General features: G+C 46.2%; 2 protein-coding genes and 1 pseudogene across 3 annotated transcripts in view; all 3 read left to right on the top strand.

The window, feature by feature from the left end:
• The window catches only part of PPARGC1B (PPARG coactivator 1 beta), a 44,173-nt gene extending 39,380 nt beyond the window's left edge, over window positions 1-4,793 (top strand). The window contains exon 12 of the mRNA XM_084535983.1: window positions 109-4,793. Coding sequence (XP_084392109.1) covers window positions 109-212 — 104 coding nt within the window. The 3' untranslated portion in view covers window positions 213-4,793. The remainder of the gene's footprint in view (window positions 1-108) is intronic.
• Window positions 4,794-8,763: 3,970 nt separating this feature from the next.
• LOC311444400 lies at window positions 8,764-19,108 on the top strand (annotated as a pseudogene). The gene is made up of 4 exons: window positions 8,764-8,897; window positions 9,700-10,165; window positions 15,659-15,766; window positions 18,269-19,108. The product of its transcript is annotated as an uncharacterized misc_RNA (transcript).
• On the top strand, window positions 10,165-14,786 carry LOC311444677 (uncharacterized protein). The gene is made up of 4 exons (XM_084535984.1): window positions 10,165-11,920; window positions 12,017-12,039; window positions 12,466-12,608; window positions 13,918-14,786. The coding sequence occupies exons 1-4, from the start codon at window positions 11,735-11,737 to the stop codon at window positions 13,995-13,997; spliced, it is 432 nt and encodes a 143-aa protein (XP_084392110.1). The 5' UTR covers window positions 10,165-11,734; the 3' UTR covers window positions 13,998-14,786.
• Window positions 19,109-27,954: the final 8,846 nt, after the last annotated feature.

The raw sequence follows: 27,954 nt of genomic DNA, 5'->3' as shown, positions 1-27,954 counted from the left end.
GGCTTCGTGACACCGTGCGCGGGCACGGGGAGCACACAGTGCGCCTTGTGCCCCTGCCCGCCTCCTGCCATCCCTCACCATGCTGTCCTGTGTCCCTGCTGTCCCCAGATTGCAGCGCGGAGGAGTCCTCCCTGGCACCGGTGAAAAGCAAGTACGAGACCATGGATTTTGACAGCTTGCTGCAGGAGGCCCAGCTCAGCCTGCATCGGTAACAGCCTTAACCCTGGAGGAATACCTCAATACCTCAGTCAAGGCACTTCCAATATGTTTACGTTTTCAAAGAAATTATTCAGTCTATGACAAGCGAGAGAGAGCGAGAGAGCGAGAGCACGCACGCGCGAGAGAGAGACTGCTGTCCCTTTCAATTGATGTTTACATTGAACAAAGCTGCTTCTGTCTGTGAGTCCCCATGGTGTTGATGTCTCACTGCCACACATTAGCCTCCCCGCTTCTGACTGGTTGTTTTAGGGTGAGCCTTGAAGCCCCTGCCCCCTCCCCGCCCCGGCCCCGACCCCACGCTCCCACCGTAAAGTTGCAGCTGTGTTCACCATAACATTTTTTGTCCGTAGTGTGTGATGATGAAATTGTTAATTGTGAATAGAATCAGGATTATAAACTAATTTTTAATAGAAAAGGAAGAAAAAAAAAGTATATACTTAAAAAAAATGTATTTATGGCTCAGATGTACTGTAATTCAGATTTATTGTACCGCTTCCTTGATTTTTAACTATGCACTGTAATGAGGCACTTGCCACTGAGCAAATGGGGGGTCAGAGCAGAGTCACAGAGCCAGCATTCAGCCACAGAAGCGCCGGCCTCCCCAGCAGTGCGCTGGGGCCCTCTGCACGCGGGGCTCCCCCACTGCTGACAAAGCCATTTTCCTCACTGGGGGGCGAGCCCCTGGCACCCAGCTGCCAAGCAGGCCCGCTCAGAGGCCCGTGGGCCGCTCCTGCCATGGAGCTGGCAGCCCACAGGTGCGAGGGAAAGGGGTGGTGGAAAGAGGCAGCATTGAACCGCTGCCGGGTGGCCTGCGGCTCTGCTGCCTGCCGGCCATCATCGCTGCGGCCCTGCCCTGATAGGCCTGGGGCGCCCGTGGAGGGAGCGGGGCATGAGGATCCTTCTTGTCTCTGCCTGTCCTCTGGCCGGTGTCTGATAAGCCATATGCTCACCTAGCACCTCGTTGGCAATGCGGACCCGCACCCCCCTGTCGGCACGGCACGCTCTCTGCCGTTGCCTGTGCCCCCTCAGCCCAGCTCATGCCCAGCAGTGTGAAGGAAGTGTCATGGCTTTGCTGTGTGTTTGCGGCTCCCGGCTGGCCTGCCGCCACTCGTGCCGTCCCCCCTGCCTCTCGCCAGGGCCCTCAGGCCTCCTGGCAGCGCTGGATGTAAGGCATGCTCAAGCAGCATCCCCGCCAAATTTGCTTGCAAGCTTGCCCCCTGCCTCTGGGAGAGGTGGGAGGAGGAGAGCCCCCACCCCTGGGTGAAGGAGCCCCAACCAAGAGCAGGCCAGAGGCACCATTTCCCAGAGGGAAAGGAAATCTTGCTGGCTTCTCAAGCCATCTCCATCATCTCCATTTACTCCCCAGACACAGAGACCACTAGGGATTCAGCCATTGTATGTAGATAGAATATTATAGCCTTAACTATGCCAATAGATAGATTAGAGTCTTCTGGGGTTTCCCCTGTATGTGACTTAGGGATTTTATTCTCATTCCTCCATGCGGACACCATTTCATCCTGCAGGGAGTATGACTAGCGCCTCCAAAATTGCATGAGGTTCAGTTCCAGAAATCCATACCCTGCCGACACGGCCCTTGGCTCCATGGGCATGTTTGCACCCCTGACAGCCCACACTGATCTCTGGCAGGAGAAGGGGTTCCAGCAGCGACACCAGCATCATTACTTGGTTATTTCATGCTGCTCTTGTGGAACCTGCGGTTCCAACAGCAACTGGTGAGGCAGTGGGACAGCCCCAGTGGGTTGAACGGCAGCTCCCAAATCTGCTGCCGGTGCCAGTCGCTGTCCTTGTGCCACTTCGGTCTCAGCCCAGAGCAGTAGCAAGGATCACTGTCTCTCCTGCTATAGGCTCCCCCCACCTCCACCCCGACTTAGCATATGTGAGTAACCCTGGCCGAGACTGAGCATCTGCTATTGGCAATTGCCTCATTGTAGCTTTGCCTTTTTCTGTCCTAGTATTTCCTCACAACAATGATGTTTACATGTGATTGCTATAGAGCTTACGTAGAATGTATATAGCGACACATTTAGGGTGGGTAGTACTGTCCTGTGCTGTGCTGATGTTTTTCAGAAAACAATCAATCAAAAAAAAATAAGGAAAAAAAAATGCCAAGTGGAATTCTTCCATCTCCTTGCTCAGCCGCGGTGGGACCGAGCCCCAGGCCGCTCCCAGCTGGAGGATGCATCAAGCGTGGTGGAGGGGAAGGGGCAAGCGCAGCGAGGGCTGCCCGGGCCATGAGGAACCCTCTCCCAGGGCAGCCCTCAGGCGCTTCGCCAGCGTTGGTTTCTGTGTACCCAATCTGCAATTGGACATAGCTTTCCTGTGGCTTCCCGTGCTGGCCAGCAGCCCGCCACCATCGCAGAGCTCTTGTGCAGCGGGTACAGCACTCCCAAGCAGGGAGGTCTTGTAATGCACAGAGCCAATCAGTACCGCAGTCTTAGGATAGGAAGAGATGCAATAAGTGGTCTTCGTGTTGCCTGAAGCCTATAAATGGATTTTTGTTGTTGTTTGGGGTTTTCCCTCCCCCCCCCTTTAAATTTTGACAGCTCTTTTTCCCTCCTCCCTTGAGAAATGTCTCCTGCACTGATGCAATACGCACAGAGGTGCTCAGGATGTGCCACGCAGGGCCAAGGCACCCTCCCTGTGGCCGCCCGCCCCTCGCTGCAGCAGCAGCAGAGCCTGGAGGGGCACGCTGCCCACCCCTGCCTTTAGGACCTGGTGAGTGCAGAGGGCATATCTCAGCTTAAAGAAGCACAGGTGTGACTGCCTGCTGGGTCCAGAATTGCTCTCGCGGGGTTAATGGTTGAAAGTAAGTTCCCACTTGACTTTTATTTTTATTTTTTTAGTAGAAAGCTTTCATTAGCTCGCAGTGCTCTAGGGGCATGGGGGGCTGGGCAGGGGTGGGTGAGAGCCCCCCCTGCCTGGGGGGGCTGGATGCAGGGAAGGGAACCTGGCTCCCCTCACCACTGGGGCCCAGCCCTGCCCACAGGTAGGAGCCCCAATCCAAAAGGAACTGGGAGCAAAAGGGTATATTATGGTAGGCAATAAGTATTGAGGAGATCTATTTTTTTAAAAAAAGTATATAACTATAGAATGTCCCCTGATAGTTGCCTGTAAGTACTGTGGGGAAACGCTAAATATGAAGGGTCTGGTGATAAAATGCCTGTTCGCTTTTTTTGCACAGAGTTCCCCATAAAATCTCATTGTTCATGGTGGGATACCAGGTTTCCTGGCTGGAATCTGGCAGAATCCTGGGGCTCCGTAGGAAAGGAGCAAATGATTCTGAATGTCTGGGCTGAATGCAGAGGACAATCCCTGGTGTCAGGTTCAATGCTGCCCCAAAGGAAAGTTTTATCCCAACTTCTGCCCAGCGCAGCTTGCTGGGCTGCACGTCTTCCCTATGGAAACAGCAGCTCAGCCACCACATTACAGTCCAAATGTCTGGTTTCAGCACTGGTCCATGCGAAGGAGCATTACAGACCAGCCATTTTTTTTTTCTTTTTTTATTTTTTTTCTTGTATTTTTCTTTCTTTTTGGAGTTACACTGAATACCGAGCTACATCATTGTTCATAGAGAGCCCTGAAATCCTTTCTGTTCTATCTTAGCCCGTCCCTGACAATCTGAAGCAATAGAGAACCAAATGCAGCCTTTGGGCCACATTCCTCGTCCCTCCTCAAGCCGCAGCCAGGGATGGCACGGCCAGGGCATTACTGAGCAGAGCCAAACCCAGCGCACACTGACGGGGCAGGGAGTGTGTGTATGCATGTGTGAGAGAGAAAGGTTAAACTGATGCATTTCTTGAGAAAGGTGCAAGAATTTCACCTAAAAAGGGGCACATCTGCTTTGTTATTTATAATAAAAGCTAAACTCTCTTTTTCTTTTCTTTCCTTCTTTTTCTTTTTTCTTTTTTTTTTTTTTTGTTGAATAAAAGGACACTGCTTATAATTACTAGGGGCCAATTCTGCCTCCTTCCTCACGCTGAGTAAGTACTACTAAACTCTGTGATTTTCTACTTGCAGGGTAAGCAAAAGTGGCAGAATTGATCCCTTTGCGATTAAGAATCTAGTTTTTAATATGTTTTCTTTTTTTTTAATTGGTAGCGGTTTTTTATATTTCACTTAATTTTTTTCCCTCATTCCGTTCCATTGTGTCCTTATTTATGTAATATACTTTAATCTTAAAAGATGGCATGAATTCTTATGCCTTTCCTTTATTATTATTGTTATTATTTTTAAAAAAGAGATTTATTTCTAGTGTGATTTAACTGTCTACCTTCTAAAACGAGAGAACGTTTTCTTGTATTTTTACATTGTCAGATTCTATAGTTTCATAGATAATTTAACCAAATCGCTCAATGTATTATCTATATCTATCCGGTGGGTATAAAAGTTCTATTTTAAATTGTGTAAATACTTCAGAACTGGCTTCTTTTTCCAGACTCCCCTGCTGTGGAGTTACTTGTTTACATCACAAAGACTGTAGAATCTCTACGCTCATGTACTGTAAATAGTGAAGTGATCTGCCTATAAATAAACAATAACATATATACTATAAACTGGGAGAAAAAAAAAAAAAAAAAAAAAGAGTAACGAGTCTGTGCTGCTGGTGCTTCGGATACCGGTGCAAACCCGCTCTGGAGGAGGCGTTTCGCACTGCACAATGCGCTTGTGGCCGGCTGGCAGCAGGATGTCAGGGTGCAGCGCAGCACACGGTGCACTGGCCACAGGGCCATGGTCCCTGTGTGAGCGTTTTGCTAAGGCTGGGCCAGTGCCGGGACAGATGAAAAGCCGAGGAGCTGATGGAAAGCTGTGGCTGGGTGGCCAGGTTGGGGCTGGAGGAGGCTGGGTATGGCTGAGGAGGGGGCACAGGAAGGACCCACCCATGGTCAGCGCTTGTCCTGACCCCAGCGCTCCCAGGGACCAAGGGCTGGTGCTGTTTGTTCTGTAGTATCTTGCAAGCAGACCTAAGGGTTGTGGGGAGCTGCTCGTGAATACATAGCTAAATCCACGATGCAGCTCTGTTAGACCAACAATTAGTTTCATCCATTTGAAAAAAAGATACCAAAAGCCACAATACCAGGGCAGTTCATCCTTTGGGCATAACTTTCTGCTAAAACAACTTTTCACAAGCCTGGGCGCTGCTCTGGTTGTAGCTTGCATGCCTGCTCACCCTGGATAAACAGAAGCGGCCTTATGTCCTGGACCAGGCTCAGCATGCTTTACAGTAGGAGAAAAGAAGTCAAGAGCTGGCTTTTGGGTGTAGGGACAACTGCTGCTGCTGCCCTTGGCTGGCCGGCAGCATGGGCAACAAGGGTAGCGTGGCCATGCCCCCAGCTGCAGGCAGAGCTGGGCTGGGTGAGATGACGGCTGCCCCTTGGTCCAAGAGGGAGCATCTTCAGCATCTTCTAAATGACTGACCTTCAACAGCATCCCCCTCACGGGGGTCTGTTGGCTCCGTGCCAGCACCTGGAGGATACCCGTGTGATGGAGCAAATGTGTGGTTTGAAGCTGGTTGGTCTCAGAAGTGCCAAGGGCAAGGGACACGAGAACACAGGGACTGGGCGCCAGGTGCTCACACCCGAAGTGGAGGAGTGCAGGGATTGCCGTTAGTGGGAAAGCAGCAGCTCAGTGAGAAGAGCAGAGAGCAGCCCCTTCAGCCACCCAGGATGAAGGTGGGGAGGGAACAAGCATCGCTGGAGGCTTCACAGTGCTGCCACGCTGCTGGGTAAGCAGTCAGCTCCGTCGTGCTGCCCGGTGCCAGCAGCCTCTGCCTCGGGTCAAGCTGTGCAAGTACAACTGCCCCCGGTCTCAAAGCACTGGGCCTGGGGTGCTGGGAAGCACCACTGCTGCTGCCTGGGATTCATTTCACTGTCTGATCAGCTGTCCTGGGCTGCCCTTTTAGTTTCAGCATCTATCCGTGCCTTGGGCAGCAGCATCTGGTGCCTAACATGCCCTGGCTCTGCGGGGCTGGCTGTGCCGGGATGGGGCTGTCCCAGCTGCAGAGCCCAATGCAGGGCTGCCACCAGCTCAGAGCTTCCCGCTCTCCAGTGTCAGCACTTAGCACCGCCCAAGGTCCTGGGCAGGAGCTCTGGAGGCTTCATGTAATGTAATGTGCACTTGCCCACTCCCAGCATTTCTCCATCCCAGCTCCCTGGCCAGGTCTGGCAGGTGCCTTTGCAGGGAGGAGTGGGGAAAGGTTTGGTGTCTGCCTCCTGCCAGCTCAGGGACATCTGCCCACTCGCCCAGCGGCACCGACCTCTCTGCCTGCAGCAGCTGCCTGGCTCGCTTGCAGGCACTTCCTCCCAGCTTGCTGTTGCTCTTCCTGCCCAGCTTTGCTCTCTCCACACAGCTCCTGCCTTCTGTGCTCACTGTACATCTTTAGGAGCTGGTGCAGAGCTTACTCTAGATGCTACCAGTTTTGGGTTCTACAATCTCTGTTCCCTCTTTCTCTTCTCGTCAGTCCTTGGCTGGATACATTTTATTTTTCCATACTTGGTCGGTACCTCCAAGTACCTCTTCAGACTCAGACTTGGATCCCTTGTGTCTCTCAGCAGCCTCCAGCAGGTAAGACACCACTCCCCAACAGATCCCCTCCTCAACTCCCCACCCCGCTGCCAAGCCAGAGTGAGGGTGTCTTGCTCCCTTCATCTGCAGGCTCTGGCTGCTTGCGTTGCACAAGGGGCTGCACTTGGCATGGGCTGAGCAGCCCTTGGTGAGCTTTGTAGCAGGAGCAGACCTGCCCCAGGCAAGCCACAATGGCTGTGCAGCAGCTGCAGTGGGTGAGGTGCAGGTGGAACTCTCCTGCAGACCTTCTGGGGCTCTCTGCATGTCTGAGCATCTCTGCTTCCCTTTCAGTTTGGCAGCCACAAGGACCCCATGTGCACTGAGCACTGAAGAAATTGCAGCTGGGCAGAGAGCTCAGACATGCAGGAAGCTGCCCTTCGTTGGGCACCAGCCTGCAGAGAAGAGGGGAGAGACCTCCCCACCACCAACACCTAAAGGATTCTGTGATCTTATGATCCTATGATTTTAGAGGGAAATTGTGGCACTGCGTACATGCTCAGGACCTGATCCTGCCAAAAAGGGAGTATACAATGCTCCAGGCTCTCGGTAGTACCCTGAAGCACTGAGGATTCGCTGCCCATGCAGAGCCTGCTGGAGAAGGGCACAGAGAGGGATTAGGTTTACCTGCAGCTTGGCACACTCCTTATCTGCTCATGCTGGTTTTCTATCAGAAGGAGTCTTCATGTCAGTGGGTTTGCAAGATATCAGCATCTGCCTGGAGAGAGGCAGGGAAAGGATTCAGCTCACTACTGCTAAATGGAAAAACTCTAGGGTTAAAGCCCTTTTGTCATCAGCACCATCTCCAGTCATCACTGCGAGGCATTTGTTTCAGGTCCAGGCAGTAACTCAGCTGTCCAAAGAGAACAGCAAACTCGTGTGGTCCCCATGTGCTGGGGGCTCTCCATTGGATGCTATGGCAGTGGAGGAAGGGACGTGGCTCAGGAAGCATCCTCAGTCCTTCACACTCACGTCTGGGAAACACAAGTCCAGTTTTCTTCTGCTGGGTTTCTGCAATCAGTCAAATCCAACCATCTCTGAATTTTTATTTCAAAATTATGTGGAAAAATGAACCCAGCTGGCAACTAAGCTATTGCTCTCTTGTGATGTTAGCTGTACCCTGCTACTGAGTTTAGCCCTCCCTCCAGGAAGAAGGGAGACACGGAAGCTGCCTCTTGTCACAGTTAGGCAGAGCCGGTCACCTCACTGCACACTGTGAGCTGGTACAAACCCAGGGACACAGCCTTGAGAAAATGAGGGACTTTGTGAAGAGCTGCTGGGTTGCAGTGTTTCAAGCTGGAACACTGAAAATCTAACCTGGGAAATTAACATCAGGCCTTCCCCCGTCAGCAGCAAACTCCCCACAAAGGTGTGGGCTGCAGGTGCAGGAGGAGGCTTCCTACAGAATGGTGGGATAAGGCATTGCGTCACCAAAGCGCCCTGTACAAAAGCATTTCTCCCGCAGCCAGCCTGGCTCATGTTTCCACGCATGGCTGATCTGGGAGACAGACAAGAAACAAGGGCCTGGACTGTCATTGCCATGGCCAAGGGGAACAGAGTCCAAAGGGAAGAACTAAAAAGCCTGTTTGGCTGAGGGAGCACACCATTATGCCACGCAGGCTGTCTGCAAATGGCTCAGGAGATAGCAGCAGATTATTTACAGTGGTCATTACCTGCAGCTTCCAGCACCTTCTGGCTTTCATCTTCAATGAAAGGATTAATAACTTTAATTAATCAAGGGTAAAGAAACAAGACTTCTGGCCAGTCCGACTGAAGGCAGCATGCCCAGCAGCGTGCACAGCAGCCATGGGGAGCCCCAGCTTGTCTCAGCCTGCAGGGTGCAGTGAGAAACCCACAGCGGCCACAAAACACCCACGGGCTCCTGCAGGGAGCAAACCCTAATGTAGCCCTCTTGGGCTCCACGCAGAGAAGTACCAGGTCTTTTGGTTCAAGGTGCATGCAGCAATGTGGCAGTCAGCTGGTGCCATAGGTACGAAGGGCAGCATTTGCAAATGCAAGTTCTGCCACACTGGAGGTGAGGAAAGGCAACAGAAGGCAGTAGTTTTCTGCATTCTGGGGGAAGCGGACAGCAAGGCCAGGTGAACACTGAATGCAGTGTTCGTCGTGTCTGACACAGCTGGGGAAAAGCGATCAGCAGTACTGCAGGGTGAAACCACAGACCCCATGGAGGAGATAAAAATAATAGTAAAGGACACACGATGCTTGGCAATAAGAAGAAACAGAACAGAAAATCTCTGAAGCATTAGGTGGGCCAAGGCCATAAGAAAGCATTAGGGAGCAGGCAATGGGCAGCAAGCTAATAAGGAACTTGCCCTCTGTGGTTTGGATTGTGCCCCTCCCCAGCAGGTGCAGCGACAGATAGGACCAAGAAGTGAATATCATCAGGAAGAGGTTTATAAAATAAATTCCTGAAAAATAATTAAAATAACTTTCTCCTCAGGGCATTTAATCAAGCACAAAAACATTGCCTGGGCACTGGCTCAGAAGTCTTGGTTAGAGCAATACATCTTTCACAAGACCTCAGGAATCCAGGAGCAGCCAAGAGCAGCCCACTACCACCAGCCTTTGCAGACACCTTGGACACAAAGGGCTCTGCCAGAAGGGTCTCACAGGGACAGCTTTTGCTAGGATGCTGTTACTGACAGTAGGACAGTAACTGACAGTAGTAGTCAAAGCTTCTCAGAAGACAGGAAAAGGAAAGCCTTGAACTTTTCAGCCCAGCTTATGAGCTACATGGAGAAACAGTACTAGGGAAAGAGGAAGGCAAAACGTGTGACAGAATGGACATTTCTGCAGAAAGACAGCACTCGTGGAGAGGAAGAAAAGCATAAAGTGCAATGTGAAGAGATGAGAGAAAATTCGGGCCACCAAAACGAGAAGGTCATGTGATTTCTGCCTTGAGAAGCCCCTGCCAATGGTGCAGAGCCACCTGAGCTGAGAGACGTCCCTGTGCCAAGCCCACCTGGACAAGCACAGCACAAAGGCTTCCCTGAAAGACCACGTCCTGGTGGAGCCCTGTGATGTTGATGTTTGTGCAGAGAGGAGATGCCCCCAGCATGGCAAGCTGCTGGAGTGCTACCATGTGACAGACTCAGTCTGCATCTGCGTACTGTGCTGTGTCACCAGCTCCCACCAGATACACAAGATCATCAGTGTGGAAGAGGCTTTTGGCCAAGTGCAGGTAAGAGGCTACCAGGACAGCTGCCTGGAAAGGGGGTGTTCAGACTGTGTTGTCTGTGGCATGGAGAGATGCCTGCAGCACAGGGATGAAACCTCCTCAGCTTCAGGTGTGCAGGCTCAGGTTGGGGCGAAGCCCCCTTCTTGGGGGTCTGGTTTTGCCTCAGACTGACTCTGGGCTTGCCTCTTGGGATGTAAAACAAGTGTATATAAACCCTTTCTTCCCATCCTGAGGAGCCAGACTGGTGGAAATGAGTGCTTGTGGCTTTGCTTTTAGTTCTTGTTTCATTTTCAAACAGGAAAATCATCCTGCATTGCATTTGTGCAACAGAAATTAATGGCGGAGTAACAGAAAGGAATCGGCCACCAATAAAAGTAGCTTTCTGTGTGTCTCTCGCACATGAGCAGTTTTTGTTTTGAAAATATCTTTCCCGCACTCAGAATCATGTTTTTTCTTCAGGGACAAAATCTTCCAGTAAAAGCTTTCTGCATTGGTTTGTGTTGAGAGCATGCAGTGAACAAACTTTCAACAGGTTTAGCTTAACCCATTTCCACAAAATTGCTGGTCTGGTGCATGTATGTCTGTCCTGTTCATCTGGTTATTTTCACAGAATGATTTTCCTAAAACTCTGCAATCAGTGAAAAAATATGAAGCTGCAGTGAATAGAAGCTTAGAAAACCTGCTGAAATAAAAGAAGGAAGTAAAGGTTTGTTCCCTGATTCCATATTACTTAGGGGATGGTTTATGCTTGTAGCTGATTAGATAAGGTTTTCTTTCTGTCTTCCCCTGATCATGGATCCCAGTGTTTCTTAGTTCCTGGGTGGTTTCTCAGGTATTTTCAAGGTTTCTTCCTTGTGGGGGTCTGGAGAACAAATTTCTTATCAGACTGAGAAATACATTTTCAGTTTACAAAGGATCTTTAAGCTTGAAAGCTGTTGTTGAGTCCATGCCTCCTGTTTGGTGGTGGTAGGTTTTTTTTTTTTTTTTCCAGCCTTCTTCCAATTGCAGACCATAAAATATTTAGGGGAAAGACGGAGACAACTTTATAGTGATTTAAATCCTCTTTAGAGGAATCCTATTAGGTCAGCCTGTGAATCTAAAAACTCTGAAGGAACAGGAAGTTTAATACAGATCTCCAAATTTTACTTCATTCTGCTTAGGCAGAATTGGTATTTGACTTCTTCCAACAGTGGAAATGATGGGATTGGAACTTCTGGCCCCAGGCAAGGCAAATGTTCCTTTCTAGTCTGAAGGCAGAACTGTACCCATTGGCAGTGTCCTGTTTGTGGCAGTGTAGCTGTTTGCCAACACTGAAGGCAGCTTGGTGGAGGCAGTAAGCAGATAAAATGTTTTTCCTCACCCTTCCTTAAAAGGACAAAAGGCAATGGATCCATAGAAAAATACCAGTGCAGAAAAAGGAAAGATATGTATAGGGGAAAGCTTTGAGCAAGCTTCCTGCAAGAACTGCTGCTTTTTCATCTGCAATACAATTCTGGTCCTGCTGAGAGCAGTGAACTTCCCAGCACTGGAAATCCAAGCAGAGAGGAGCTGGGGTTGGTATGTTGCCATGTGGAAAAAGTAGGAATACTTCCTTAAGAACAGAAATGAGCAGGCTCTCTTCTGAGTCAGAGTTCTCAAGGAAAATGTAAGATTCTGTCCCTAACAGCTTTGAAAATGTTTTCTTAAAAGGCTGCGGGGAGTTTGCGAAGGAATCGGCTGGAGAATCTCTTTGATGAAATGTATAAGCAGCTGGGTAGCAGAAAAGGAGAGCTCCTGGAAACCCTCAGTCATGGTGAGGAGCAACAGCTTTCTCAAATTCAGGCACAGATACAAACATACAAAGAGAGGAAGGATGTGACCAGCCATGATATACAGGAGATGGAGGCTCTGAGAGATCAGAAAGACCCACTACTTTTCACTGAGGTACCTAACAGCCGCTCCCTTCCCAGTGATACTGCAGCTCTTGAGTTGGCCTTTGCTTGCACTATACTAATTCTGCTTTCAAAATATCTTCTGCAGGGTTTGACAGAGATACAAGCCAGGTAAGCTCCTCTCTGGATGGTCTATTATTGCATTTCACTCTGCTGCTGATGGCTGATCCTCCGTCAGTCCTGGGCTGCTGGCATATTTTGCACACACAGCAGGCCCTGGGCTTGTACTGGTCACCTCTTCAGCACGCTGACTGCACACACAATATGCCTGACTTCATCAGAGATAGCACCAGAATTTTAATTGAGGTCATGTGTGAACCTCCACCCATCAGCACCTGTTCTTGAGACCAACTCTGAGGGCAATTCTTGAATATTTAGGTCCTTGCATGGTCACGCAAAGGACAGATGAGCTTCTATTCTGAGTCATCCTCCACATTACATTGCCCTCTGCTTGCCTGAGTTGTTGGCTCAGGGATGGGATTGTGAATGGTCTTCCCATGACTTGCTGCTCTTCTGATGTTTTACTGCATATTTTAGGATAAGGAGGCCAGTTCCTGAAGAAGCTGCTGTAAAACTGCCAAAGCCACCTATTGTTTTAGATGAATCAACAAAAGAGGCTATTCTAACACTTTTCCAGCAATTCGTCTTGGTCATGAAGCTCTCACTGGAAGCATCACCTGGTAAGTGACCAGTTCAGTAAGTGAGAGGGAAGATGGAGAAGTCAACAAAACATATTTGAGAAAGGACTGTAACAAAACAGCAATACACTGAATATCTAGAACTGATTAGTAACGCTGTATTTGGCTTTTGCATATATATGCATAAAAGAGGAGCTTGTGCTGAGCCTCAGTGCTTTGATATATGATTTGAATGCACCCTGTTAAAATGGTCTGTAGGTAAAGAGGTGCAGAGGTCCCAGGAATTTTCTAGGAGGATGAATGGAAGAGAATAGCAACACCTCTTCTGTCAGTAGCATCAAAGTAGGTTGTGTAACTTTAATTCAAAGCACAAGGAAAGGTGAGCACTCAGCAGCAGCAGGTGGAGTTTGTCTTAAAATGTAAACAATACATTATTTCTATGTAAATAAGTCTACTCTTCTATGCTGTGTACAGTCTTGGTACTGTACACAGTGAGATGCTTGCCTAACTGAATTAAAAAAAATCTGGTTCCCATGCCATCGTGACCTCATGTTATCCTTGCTGACAGTGAGCCTGCAGTCAGGACCCAGCAACAGCTGGGGTGGAAAGGTTTATGCAGGTTGTGTGTGGTAGTGGGCAATGTGCAGACCTAACCAACCCACCGTGTGTACAGCCACGGCAGATGAAGAAGCACAGCATCGCCACTCCCAGACTGTCATTGTGGTCCCTGTAAGCATTGTCCGGAACTGTTCTGGCTAGAAAGCTATGGATCCATGGTTTTGTAATTGCCTATCCCATTCAAGCAGTTTTAGTTAGTTGCCCAAGTCACTGCCATTGTTTCTGTTCCAGGGCAGAAAATGTCACAATATTGAAATGTATTATTTGTTTGAATAAGAACATTTAGTAAATTCCTGAGGGCAGAATTAACTGCTTGTGAAGGTTTATGCTAAGAAGTTTTGAAAGTTCTATAAAGTGGCTTCACATTGTACTAAGCAAATAACCATTTATAAAATGGCTGTGCTACTGTTCATACAGCTCCTGTGTGTGAAATTTAATCCGGGGAGTTTTTTAAAATGCATAATGAAACTGTGCAGGATAATGATGAAAACTAAAATCTAGGAGTTACTCTAGTTGGAAACAAAAAGCAAAAGATGTGTTAAAATTGTGAAATATCAGCATATCTTGAACTGTGTTTTTCACTTCATAGGAGTAGTTGACAGAGGTGCAGAAGGTGTTTTCAATTTATATATACTTCTAATAACTTGGATAAGCTCAAGTTTTTTTTCATCAGCAGAAATACTGTATTTTAGAAATACTGTTTTCACTTTTTTTTTTTTTTTTTTTTATATAGTTCATGAACATCTGATTTTTGCACCATCTTGCATGGGTATATTCTACATAAGTGAATATGAACTCACTGCAAACCTCTAGATGCAGCAACAAATATCAATGTACAGAGTGAGGGGTCTCCTGCCTGTGCACAGCACCCAGAGCTTCTCAGAGGGCTGGCACTTGTGGGAGGCTGACATCAGCTGTGCAAGGCACTGGAAGCTGGGGGTCACTCATCAGTGTTTTCATTGCTACCTGCAAATGTATGGCAGTAATCTCAGTGTGTTCCTAGATAATACGAAGATCACAGAAAAGGCTACTACTACAGCTATCAGCACAGTCAGGGTAGAGCTGGACTGCAGAAGAAATACAGTGTTATTTTATAACATCAAGACTAGAGTCCTTGCTAAGAGACATCAGCTCATACAGATGGCAAACATCCCTGCAAACTATCCTGTCCATGCTGGCTTCAGCATCTCTAGCGGCTCCCTGAGACTCCGGTAGAGATGTGGGAGCAGGTCTGTCTTGCCTTTTAAGCTTTGTTTCTCTATGTATCAGGGCTGCTGCTGTATGGGCTCTCCTACCTTGGCACAACAGAAACTGGGCTTTGGGCTGGGCCTGTGAGTGGCCAGCCTGTCCCCAAGTTATAATCAGGTTCTAGTCTTCAGCAGCAATGGGCTGAATCGAGAGAGAGAATGAGAAAATGAAAACCTACCTCTACATGTTTCTCCTCAGATTTTCAGCATGCTGTGGCTTGCTGCAGGAACTCCTATCTTACTTCTTACTTTTGATAATCATGATGAAAATATTGTGAAGTTGTACTTTAGTTCAGCTGTATAGATTGCTGTGGTGGATGGATGTTATTAAAGTAACATAGTTTGCAAAACTCAATGGTAATCTAGTTTATTAAGAAGCATATGGCACAACACTAACTGCTGCAGCACTCACAAGCAGCAATGTTTTCTCTGCCCTAATGCACCTCCACCTCCTCGCCCTGTCCTGCACAGCAAGAGCATGGCCAGCCTGGGAGACAAGCAGAGACCCCAAGCAAGGATCCTTGGCTACCTGTGGTCTCTGACGCTCTCAGCCCCTGGCCCCTGTGAGCTCTCTGGTGTGTTGCTTGTCTGCTTCTTGCATCAGTTTTAATATTGTCCTCACCTGTGCAAAGTCTCACAGTAAAGGAAGCAATAGAGAGGAAAAATCCAGTGCCTTCAGTCTGTGCCATGTGGGGTCTGGATTGGCTTGTTTTTAGGATTGTCCAGACACCTTGGAGAGGATGAGGTGATATTCCTGCCTGCTGCCAGTAGCTCTGCTGCTTCAGACTTCAGACAGGGTGTTTGCTTGAGGAGGTCCAGGAAGGAGCCCTCCACTCTGGCAGGGAAAGTGAAGGACCTTGAGCAACACTGGGGTTTTACACATGCTAAAAACAAGCCCTGTTCAGTCTCAGAAGAAAGTGACTCCTTTTTGCCTTAAGCATGGTATACACCAAAATGATATGGAAAACCACATGGGTAGAGGTGTGTCTCAGAGGCCCCCTTCTCCTGAATGCAGCTGCACTGGTTGTGTCCAGCTCTGTGATGCTCTGACAACTTTTCGGAGATACAAGTGCAATGTGAGGAGAACAAGGCTGGCAGCACAGCACAGGGATGTTCCTACCCTAGCGTGCCTTTCAGAACCTCTGCCAGCCAGATGGAGGTAGGAGAGCAGCCTCAACAACTCCCAGGATAAAACTTTACCCTGGGTTCTCCCTTTTTTACTTCCAGGGGGGTGCGTTCAGCTGCTATGAACATGACAAAACGGGAAACTCCAGGCCTACGCCAGACAGGCCCAGATTCGGCCCATCCCAGGTTCACCTGGGCAGAGGGTGGCAGGTGAAATGTCGGTCCCAGGCCACGTCTGCAGAAGCCTCCCTGGCCCGGAAGGAGCATGGAGCAGGGCAGCTGCCGGCCTTCCCTCACAGCACAGGAGGCTGGGCTGGCAGCCTCCAGGCTTTCGGTTTCATTTCTGACGGGTGGACAAACACGTCAGCGTGGCCACGGCAAAAGCTAAGGAAGAACATAGAAAGTGTTGCAGCCTGGAGGAGGAACTCTGCTGTCCCATCTGCCTGTACAGGAGCCCTGTGTCACGCAACTGTGGTCACAGCTTCTGTGAGCAGTGCATCCAGGAGGCGCTCGGTGCCCAGAAGCAGCCCCAGGCCCCATACCCCAGCCCTCTGCGTCAGGTCCAGCTGGGCCCATCCTGGAGCTGCATGAGGACTTCCAGCTGTGCAGCAGCGTGGAGACGTTTCTGGCCACCAATGGGAAATGGGATGAGGTTTGCAAAAGGTTTTTGGTGCAAGGAGCCTTAGTTAGATTTGATTATTTGGCTTCAATTTTTTCAAAAGCTAAAACTTTCCAGCTATGACAAATATTTTGTGGAAAACCTGAACTTTCTGATACCATTTTTGTTCAAGAGGCATTCGAATCTGGCATGTGTGCCTGTTGAGGCCATTAATGGGTGCTGGAGGTATGAAAACACTACTAGAGGCAGGTGAGGAGCAACCAGAATCCAAGGCACCAAAGCCAGGCTGCAATATCCAGACTGTCTCATCCCTGAAGAACGAGCTCTAACATCACCCCTGAAATCTGCTATCATACATTATAATAGCACTCACTGACTGTGATATCTTTTAAAATAAACAGCTGGGTGAGTAAGTATCAGTATTCTGCTGATCTGAAAAGATGGTTGCTTATCACCTTATCCTCAGATGCCACAAATGCTGACAGATATGAAAACCAAGGATTTGGATCACATTAAGCACACACGAAGATCAGCAGGAACAGAATTTAAATGGATAAACTCTGATTTATTCATTTAAAGTGAAATTTACTTATTCAAATTGAATGTTATTTATCTATTAACCTACCACATACAAAGTTGCACATAAAAATTAAACACTGACTTGAAAGACTTCAAGAATTATATTGGTTTTGCATTTATGCCCTATCTTTATGAGGAGGCAAGTAAACACAGTTTATTGTAGAGCTCACTGTAAAGACACTGGTGCTGAAGAAAGCAGACAGGTAAAAAGTACACTTGCCATTTTACCACCTCCATGAATGGCCAGTTTGTTTTAAAACTACTCATGCTGCTTCCATGTTACAAAGTTCAGTGCTCCTTTTTCCTCCTACTAGGATGTCCTGTCTTGCACTATGAATCAGCTGTGGGAACATAAAAATACTCTAGCTATCGCCCTTGGGAAGCTTCAGCGAAATGAGAATCAGCTCAAGGTTTGAGCCCAGGTCACAGCTAATTCAGAGCATCTTCCCTCTGTGTTTTCTAAGAAATAAGTGATGGTCTAAGAAATCAGTGGATGCCATCTTCAGCAAGTTGTTCTGGGAGATGCACCTGCAAAGATACTCCAATAATTGATAAAATTATCAGGCATAGCCCAATATGGGTCTGTGCAGCTGGTGGTGGTCTTGGGACTGCTTTGTGACAGCAGTTTCAAGCCAGGGCTGTACAGGGGTGATGTGGCTGTGTTAGGAGCAGACAAAGACTGCCTGTGCAAGGCTGACTGGCAGCAGGTGACCTCCGCTGACTGCGCTGCTGTGGGCTGCCTTCCTCATCCCATCTCAACCCCCTGGGGAACAGTAAAATCAATAGCCCACAACTCTACTGCATTTTCACTTACATTTATTAAGGTCTCAGGATCTAGCATGGCTCACTCACAATAATTAATTCATTAGGAAGAATGCTCCTTATGAAAAATACTGACTATTATTATTATTAGACCTATAGAATAAATATGTTAAGCAAGGAACATCAAAATTTCTAGCTAGAACAGCAATCAAATCAGGAGGAAAATTCAAGTGTCATCTTGATGCCTAGCTTCTTGGACTATAACTACAATTAGAGAAATAGATAAATAGGAAGAGGTACCATCCAAAGTAGGGAAAACACTGATATAGTAAACTACCAGAAGTCAAGTTTCTCATGACCTCCCAATAGCTCCATAGAAAGAACCAGCTGGGATACTACACCATTTTTTTGTGGTTGACTTCAGTTATTTGCACTTTACAGTTTGTACATAACATTATATATATTTTACAGTTTTCTATCCTTTAAATAAAAGTATACAAAAATAAATAAAGTGGGCTTTTCAGTGCTTACCAATACAGTTCTCACATTGCTAGCTGAATTTTGTCTGATATTGTTACTATAGCAGGATAATATTCATACCTCTCTGCTTAAACCAATAGTCTAAACAAACACTTATTTTAGGCTTCTTTCTAAAGCCAGTGTAAAGATCAGAGACATGCCTAATTAATAGGCTCAAAGCTGAAGTGTTGAGCTCCTGAGCCACTTCACCATTTTGTTATCTGTTCATTTAGACCAATACAAAAAGAGGGACTTCTCAGCTGCAAAAGCTGTTCAAAGAGATGAAGACAGATAAATGAGAAAGAGAAGATCCTCAGTGGCATTCAATCCATTGAGGAATCACAACTGGCAGATATTGTCAAACTGAAGAAGGAAACAGAACAGAAGAGAGGTGAGGCTGTGCAGCATCTTCAATCCTTGCAGAAGATCAGACAACAACCAGACACTTTCCTCTTCCCCAAAGTAAGCAGCTGTTCTTCATGCATATGCCTATTTCTCAGCTAGCTGCCCTTTCTGGAAATCACACTGCAGATTTTTTTTTTCTTTTCAATCCTATTTGTAGGAATTTAAACTGGCACTGAACAGGTATCTTCCTCCTGAAAACATTTGTTCACTTGTTTTCTCAGAGACAAAGACCATAGGGTTCAGTTTATAAGCAGCTGTGTATTTGTGACACTCCCATACTTCAGTTGCAGTGAAGAGTCCTTGGCTACAGAGAAAACTGTCTCAGTTTTGGTTCTGTTTGTGGACAAGCTTAATAGCTTGACAGATTTATTATGCCTTCTCTTGCAAGTGATACATTTAATTTACAGTTTATCACTTCCTAATTGATGTGTGTGTGTCAGCTGTTAATTTGATGGTGCAAAATCATACTGACAATAATTTACAAGTTGACTAGGGATTTTGCTGCAGCAATAAACTCCTCAGTCTTATAAAGGGCTGACTCTAACAGCTACCTGGATTTTAAGATATCATCTCTGTACCTTGCACAAATTAAAGCTGCGTTTGAACTTGGATTGTAAGGATAACTTTGAATCACCATGTACCCAGGGGCTGTGCTGGCAGCAGTGCAGTCCATTACTCATAGCTGTGCCACAAGTCAAAATCTAGCCTGTGGGATTAAAGTCATTTTCCAGAAGCCTGGACACCTTTTAATATGTCTGGCATTTTCTTTCTATCATGATGGCCATTGTGCTAGAACGGTAACAGCCTACCTGCAATAGGTCAAAGCACTGTTCACACAAGAGTGTTAGCTAAATGGCTCCCCCTTTCTCATTTTCAGCATTTCAAAGTTCCTTTGCAAGTCTGGTGAGTAAGTGACAGGTAATGCCAAATAAATTGCTACCTACAGCGATTGTGACTCATTTGACCTTAACAAAGGCCATGCTGCATATTGCCAAAGCACCCTCCTCTTTGCAGAGTCTTTAATGAAGGAGTTTGTTAACTTTCCAATGCTATATGGCTTTCCATGGTGCAATATCTGTTTGCATCCTAGGATTGAGAGTCTGAGTTTCAACACCCGCAGGACAGGCACATCAGTGATGCAGCTGGATCAGGCCAAGACAACAGCTACCAGCTGCTTGCAGCGCCTGGACTTGCTGCAAGCTGGGCACAGCAAGTGCCCTGCCCTGACCCAACGGCAGCATGTGGCCAAGCACTAGCACAGACCCTTCCCTCAGCACCCATTGATGGCTCCTTCCCTCAAGGGTTTGGAGTGAGAGTTCAAGTGGGATTTGGGGTTTTTTCGAGTGCAGTGTGAGTTGATGGAGATGGAAAGGGTAGCAAGACCATTTCTGGGGTTGAAAAATAAGGGCTCCAAACCTGTGTAAGGCCAGCTTTTCCTCCCTCTGCCCTAGTTCCCTGCTCCCACCCGCCTGCCAGGCACTGGATACCCAATCTCGGTTTTGAGAAACATCCTCTTTGTTTGCCTACCACCCTCCCCATCAAATTTATCCCTGCCCATGAGACCCAAGTGCACAGTACCAAATTCCCGCACGTGAATGCATTGCCAGCTTTGTGAAACATTGTTCTCAGTCTTATCTGGGCCAACTCACTAACCAGATTCAGTGGGACAGGTTAAACCTTTTCTTTATTTATGAAATATTTCTCCAGCAGTTGCTCAGTTAAGGACTGTACATCCTCTGCTTCTGTGCTTTGGTCTCAGGAAGGGCCAGGCAGATCCTAGAAGGTTGTATTTTACCTCAAAAGAGGGGAGTAAAATCCACTGGTGTCTCTTATTTTGTTATTCCCAAGATTTGATTCATGGGTTACAAGGCACTAACATCTACTGCTGTTTCTTTACAGTGGGGTTTCAGCTGCTGGTATCACTTCAAATTGGAAGTGTTCAAAAATACTAGCTATTCCTCAGGTCTCTGGCACTGAGACTGTGAATCTTGCAGAGAAAATCTCTCACCTAAAAATGCCAGCAACATTTTGTTGCATGCTTCTCCTCTCCTTGATAGAGGTGAGACCAGTGGGAGTGCAGCCTCTGGGTACAGGGCACAGTTCACAAAATCTGCAGAAATCTGTGGGAACTCACCAGAGAAATCATTTATCTTCATTTTGAGGGAGAGGCTGGTTTTGCTTCAGTACTTGGTAAAAGCCTGAGTCTGGGAAAGACCAAAGAAGAGTTCCCACTGAGCAAGCCTAGTGCCTGAAAGGATTCCCAGACAAATCCACATGCTACAGGAGATGTTAAAACTGTGAGCACTATTACTTTTCAAATATCAGTAAGACTCAAACAGATTTCTGCTGGGTAGGATATGGTACATTTTTTTTTTCTGTAAGCTTTTCTGAAGAAAACCTATTAAGAACTTATTTGAAAGACTTAATTGCTGTTTTTCTGCAACTAAAATTCATTTCACAAAAAAAGTTTTATTTATTTATTTATTTATTTATTTTAATTCAGAAAAGATGTGGTGCTTTCTTTTCCACTTTTTAATTTTTGGAGAGGAAAAAAGTCAATTCTGACAAATATTTCCTATGGTATGATTGATGGTAAATCTTTATTTTACTTTGGAAGGGATATGTTTGAGAACAGCTATATAATGGGGGATTGAGGACAATGTCATCTTGCCCTAACTGCAAACATATTTGTTTTACCACACACATGTAAGAGACCACAAAAAAAACCAAACCAAACCAAACCAAAACAAAACAAAAACAACAACACTATTAAATGGAGTTTGAATTACACAGTGCAGCTTAACTTTGGCTAGTTGCTTTGACGTTAAGAGAGCCAGCCTCAAATCTAGAGATATATCTTCAAGTCACGGTACATCGCCATTTGTTCGTCTTGTGAGCTTAGTCTTTTACTGACTATTTTTTAATGTCTATGTTGTGTACAGAACTAGGCTCAAAACAGAAGGGGGAGAAGATTTTTTTTTTTCCAAGGGAATGTTAAACTGTAATTGGAGGCAACTTGTCAAATACATTATTAGTACAGCAAGAAAATATTGCTTTATTGTTTCACTAAGTAAATCTTTTCCATCTCATGTACTTCTACAGTATAAAACCAACTGAAAGGACAAAATGGCAAACATGAACAAAATGAATGGTTCACATAGGTAATGGTCCACAGGGAAAAAAAAGCCAAAAAAAGTCAGAACTGAGGGGGAAAGGAAAAGTTAAACGTTGTTTAAAATGTCCTCTAATTCCAGGTACCTGCCAAGTGCCTTGGCTTCCCCGGCATACCTACTAAAGCAATTCCATAGCACATGCACATCTTGTAAAGAAGGATTAACACAAATATAAGAAAATCTGCAACAGCTGCTGGCTTCCAGACCATGGTCCACATTGCTGCTGGTCTCCACTTAGAGGGTTTACAAATGATATGCGGTGCCCTCAACACTCCCAGTAAAATGAGAATAGTTTGCCTGGTGAGTTCACACAAGATAAATAACTGAAAATAAGAACACTTAGCATAAATAAAATAAAATTTGACAGGTAAGGAATGAAACTCATTTAACATCACAAATGGCCTTGGGAAAGGGACTCAGCAGATGCACCCGGTCTTCTCAAGGAGTTGTTGTAGGAACAGTAATAATGTCTGTGTAAAGAGCCACTCCCTTCATTATTTCCATGGCCTTGCTTTCCTTTGCCTCTTCCAAGGACTGGAAGGTGGGGAACTTGGCTGGAGCGGCACGGGGCTGAATCCACAGTGGGGCTGTACGTGGGGCAGTGCACGGCTGGCAGCAAACATCCCACATACAGTGCAGCTCCCAGCACAGTTCCCAATGGGCTCAGATTCTAGTGCTCTTCCTGCACGACCACTACATTTTTGAAGCATCCTGGACTGGAGGGATGGGTACAACTTACTACTTGCAATAATCAATATACATGTATACTTAATTGTATGTAGTAAAAACAATAAAAGCAGCAAAACCAATTTCAGATTTAAAGTGACATATCTGCTCAGTGTTTAAAGGGGCTGACGAACTGTGGTGGATCTGCAGCCCTTGCTCTGCCACACACTTCAGCTGTCAGCATAACAGAAAGCACATGGCCACATTTTGGGAGCTCAGCAGCAGCTCAAGGTGACTTTGCAAATATTCCCTACTGCTTCAAGCCAGTGGGACACAAAGGACAGCTGCTCTCAACCATTCAAATGAAGCAGAAGAAATGAGCCTGTTCCTCGGCTCTTTCATTACCTAGGCTTCTCCCTGACTGCCAGGTACTTATTGCTTTCACCCTGGGTGAACGAACCATGACCAGCCAATGCAGCCCGCCTCTGCTGCTGCAAATCAGCACAGAGTGAGGGGTTTACTTGCTGCCATATTTGAAGTAACTCCTCCCCTCCTTGTCTCTCTGCATCTCTTATGTAGGCTACACTTAGGAAATGTCAGCACCTCTGTATCCCAATCTGCCATACCACTTCAGCATTTTCCCGGCATAAACCCATGTTACAAACACATATTCCCATGCCTCCAGCCACAGGATGCTGTGGGAGAGCCAGGGTACAGCTTTTCCCCTCTCTAGCAGAGTGAAAGGCAACTAGCTGCAGGATGCTGAGAAGCTCCTGCTCTCCTGCATGTTCAGGATAGATAGCTACCTCCTCGCTTGCAAGCTGCTCTCATTTTTTAAATATCATTTCTGACAGTCTTGGAGGAAAAATGATGCTACTGTCCCCAGGAAGGATGAGGCACTGACTCTGCCTTTCCTCTAATGCCAGCAGTTGGCTTCCAGAAACTCCAAGCCCCTGGTAGAAATTTCTGTGACCTGTTTAGAGAAGGGTCCTCCCAGAAACCCTTACCATACACAGCTGTCCAGTTCTCACGAGTGGAGTCAGATTCACAAGAGGTGTTCAGAACAGCTAGGAGCAGAAGCCAAGACGAGTACTTCCAAACCAGGCCAGGAAAAAGCTTTTTGTGCTTCAATGAAGAGCTCTGCAGCCCTCACTAGGCAGTCCTAATGCTGCCTTTGAAGCATTGATCACAGATAATACAGTACCCCACTAAGATTAAAATACTTAGATTAACTAAAACCAATGGGATTTATTGACCAAAACAAAGACAATAGTTTTCTGGAACTTGAAAATCATCTAATTTGAAGGGAAAAGTCCATGGAGCTCTTCATTGCTCAGCTTACTGGACTTGAATTTGTGGCTGATGTAAATGGTTGCCAAAATGACGCAGAAAGAGGTGGCTCTATCGTAGGCTAAATTAACGTGATGGAGGAGATAAGGATTTTATAACAGCCGCTATATGGCAAAAGCAAAGGATTTCAAGTAGCTTGGAAAAAATTACATTTTTCGATACTGCCACAGGCTCACAAAGCTTGGGGATGAAAATTAATATTTAGGGATGCATTTTTTCTGAGTTAGATAAAAGGCTGATGCTGCAGTTTATTTCCCCATATATTTGACCTGCTATAGGATTAGCAAAAATGGACTCCTCTGAATTTCAGACTAGTCATACTTTTAATATTCCTCGGATTAGCCTTGAAGAAGCAAAGAGAAGTGAAAGACTTGATGAAAGCAGTGTAAGAAAATACACTGGAGTCCAGTAATTATTTAACTAGGCCTTCTATCCCACAACAATGCAAAAAATTGAATACCTAATTAATTGTTGATTCTAGGAGACCTTATTGGACTATGGCATACATTGAGGGTGAAGCAGTTCTGCACGGCTATTTGTGCAGAACACTCTTGATAGCAACACAGCACAGTGTGATATGTAGTCCTGAGATACGGACAGAGCTAATTTCTTTCTAGTATCTTTATGGCCCAAGTATTTAGATTACTTACAGACTCTGATTAATTACAACTTCGATTATTTATTATGCTCTCTTCACTCCACCCACATCAGTTTACTTGGCATTGTCACATTTTTGATGGAAATCTTTAGAGGAGAGTGAAGTAGCTGATTTTATGGCTCTTTTTTTGGTTTTGCCAAGCATTGTGTGATGTGGCTGAATTTATAATCAAATACATAAATAAAGTGCATTTCAAAAGCTAGAACACACATTTTTCTGTTACTTAGTCTGATGGGTTTTCTAAACAAGTCAGACATGCCATATTGAGACCTTCATGTGTCTGGCACTAGGGCTTGCTCTGACCAGCAGGTTGGACACCAGACCCCATGGGTGCCACTTGGGTTTTGCACACAGAATTCAGGTTGTCTTGCAGAACGTTGTTATTAGCCCCTCAGTTGTTCCCCCAAAAGGCTCATGTTCGAGAAGCTCAGGGTGACTTAACATTACTTTTGCTTTTTGTCCCTATTCTCCTTTCCATTGCCTACCGATGTTTACTATAGTAGCACCAGCATGGTGGTGTTCAGTTAATGAGGAATTAAAGCCTGCTGAACAGGGCTTCCTTGCTGGCGAGCCTGGAGACCCGCAAGCAGCTGCTGGCACCCCTGTGCCTAGCCTCCTCCTTTCAGCTCCTGATGCTCAACCAGGTAGTTTGGCCACGCTCCTCGTCCCCAGTTAGACTGGCTCCTAGCTCCTAGCTGGCTGCCTCGGCTCCTTCTCCTGCTATCCCATCCTGTGGGGAGGAGCAGAGAGCAATGTGGCACAGCTGCTGCAGGAACTCCTCCACTCTCTGCAGGCAGGGGAGTGTCTCCAGGGCTGATGTTCGTGTCTGTGCAACCTGGCAGCAAAGAGGCAGGAGAGGCTGAGCCCTGCCGCTGTGATCCTACACCCACTGCTGCACCAGCAAGCTGGTGAAGGGGAAGTGAGACCTTGCTGAAAGAGAACAGCAGAGGGTGCATGGGTGGGCGCTAACTGTGTCTTTTATCTCTGGCTGGTCTCTCACAAGCAATACCTGTCCTCTTGTGGGAGACCAGACAGGCTGCCCATGTGGGGAGGCAGGTCTGCACAAGCTGTGAAAAGCAGATACAGACCTAAGTCTCTGGGAAGCAAGTTTGGCACTGCCCATCTTCCTCATCTCCAAATTTCATCAACATTTTGCAAAAGCAGGCCTGAACCCCAGTGAATGACAAGGAAGCAAGGATAAAGAGAGAAAAGAAGACACATTTTTAGCAGCTTTCACCATAGCCCACCTGTCCCACACTGGAGCTGCAGGCATGGCAAGCCTGCTGAGGACAGGACAGGGAGTGAGGAGGTGGCAGGAGGATAGAGCTGAGCTAGAAGCTGAGCAAGGACTGAAAAGAATTGGGAGACTTGCTATACAGCATTGTCTTTTACAGGGCAGAGAGAGAAGACAAAGTCTTTGCATGTAGCCTGTCTAGCGGGGTGCTGAGGAGACCAGGATACAGCAGGACTATACGAGAGCTGCTGAGCAAAAGGGGACCAGGAGTGCTGTGTGCGGGGCTGTGCAGGATTACGTGCATGCTGGAACAAGATGGAGTGGTCCACCGGGGTTTTTCAGGTTATTTAGCAGGCCAACAAACTGCTCTCTGGAGATCTGCTATCACAAAAATGATGGGGCAAATTGGAGAAACAGAGGCAGCAGGTTGGACATGTAGACTAGGCGGGATGGGGAGGTGGCACATATTGGTGTTCGTACATCAGCAAGCCTCAGACCAAGTTTCTTGGCAAGATTCTTGGCATGAGAAATCCCCAGACACATTTCTCCAAGGCCAAAGGTTCCCTAAGCAGAGAAATGAATTAACCACAAAACTTAATATACCTTAGGAAAAGAAAAGCAGTTGGAAGTTACTCATCTTAAATACTTAGTTGAATTTTGTACCCACTTTTTAGAAAATCAGCGTACAATAAAAAGGAAAGAAGAAAAAACACAATCCAACAATTGTCCATATCCAGTTAAAAGGACAAAAATAACAATAGTGATGATTCTGAAAAAAAAAAAAAAAAAAAAAAAAAAAAAAGTACTTGGGAATTATTTCTTTAATAACATTTTTTTTTTATTTGTGTTCCATGAAGCTACTATTGCCTTGTTTTTTTCAAGATGACATGATATATTTGATGATCCAAATTGTTCCACAGCCAATGCCTCTAAAGACAATGAAAAGGCTATAAAGACTGTCTCTTTGTTTTGTGGTATTAGGTTTCTGCAGAGCTCCTACACAAAGGCAGTCTCTTAATGCTTTTATAATAGCTGTCAGTCCGCACAATGGTTTGCTCTGATGGTATTGGAGTCACCATATACTTCAAACTCCATTAAACCTCCTGTGTTAATCCCTAAAAAGATTGGGAAGTTAGAGCTGCTGATGATTTTGACAGCAGATAGCTAGTGGAGAGGAAGGTAACTTTTTTTTTTTCCTTTTCAACTTGCATCTTCCACTTACCATCATTTCTAGTTAAAATCTTGTTTTAACTAGATGTTTACCATGTGAAGTATGCTGTTTTCTACAGAATGACAGCCCTCGAAAACAAGATTTTTATCATCTGTGTAGCACCAAAACACATGGAATCTACAGGTTTGACGTTAGTGTCGCTTTCTCCAGTCATACACTGATGTGCTATTTGGTGGATCAAGGTTTCACATGAAATGCAAATATTAGGCAATGTTCGATTTCAGATAATGTATGTTTTTCTGTGCAAACAGTGAAGGAAAGGTAAGCGGGGCTGGGTACAGCTCATCTGACCATGACTCTTTAGTTCAGAAGGAAAAAAAAAAAAAAGAGTATGGAACATTTGACTGGACAACTAGTACTTTTAAATACAGAAATGGCCAGAGATCCTGTGTTCGTCGCAGCTGAACATACTTCCCAGATAGATCTGGATACTGAAGTAAGTAATATGAAGGTCTTCAAAAGACTGGCTATTTTTTTAATGAATATTAGTGGTACCCCAAAGCACAGCGAGGTCATTTTCTCCTTAAGAAATTGTTACGGTATCCCTAACAGTTATAGCCGTGACAAGTTTTAGGTCAGTTTACCTGAAGTTACCAACAGATTATTAATCTTTCAATTTTAAAGTTGGTGTGACTTAATTAACTAAAGCATGGATTCTTCACTAGAATTCCTTTTTTGTTTGTTTCTGTTTTTTTTTTTTTTTTTTTTTTTTTCTTTTTGTGGAAAGGATTAATATGAGTCACTCTTTGCACTAGACTTTTTCAGGCCTCTCATAATTCAGAACATACTTGGAAAGAATTAGAAAGTAAAAACTGAAGCATTACTAGTGCCTTTGCCATGGAAAAAGCCAATTAAGTAAAAGTGCACATTTTTAACTCCTTATACTCATGGCAGAGCAGGCAGGTGCTTGGCTCTTAAAGCGTAACCCAGCACACAAAATACCGTTACCTCTATGCCACAGGTGGAATACACTGGAAGATGAGGTTTTCAACCACTTCCAGTCTTGTGTTAGCACTACGCGTGCTCCTTTGTAGTTTCAGAATTTCTCCCCTTCGTGTCCTCTAGCCGTCTTCCCGCACCTCAGGCCCTCTGGCCATCCCACCAGGAGGCTCAGAACCACACAGCCCCACAGTGCGGCCCCCAAATCTCATGCTGACAACCCCTAGGCCTGCTCTGATCTCCTTGCTGCCAGCATAGCCCTG

The sequence above is a fragment of the Aythya ferina genome (assembly GCF_964211825.1).
Source record: "Aythya ferina genome assembly, chromosome: 14".
NCBI lineage: Eukaryota > Metazoa > Chordata > Aves > Anseriformes > Anatidae > Aythya > Aythya ferina.
Note: the sequence above shows the minus strand (reverse complement) of the source record. Positions and strands in the feature narration are given on the sequence as shown.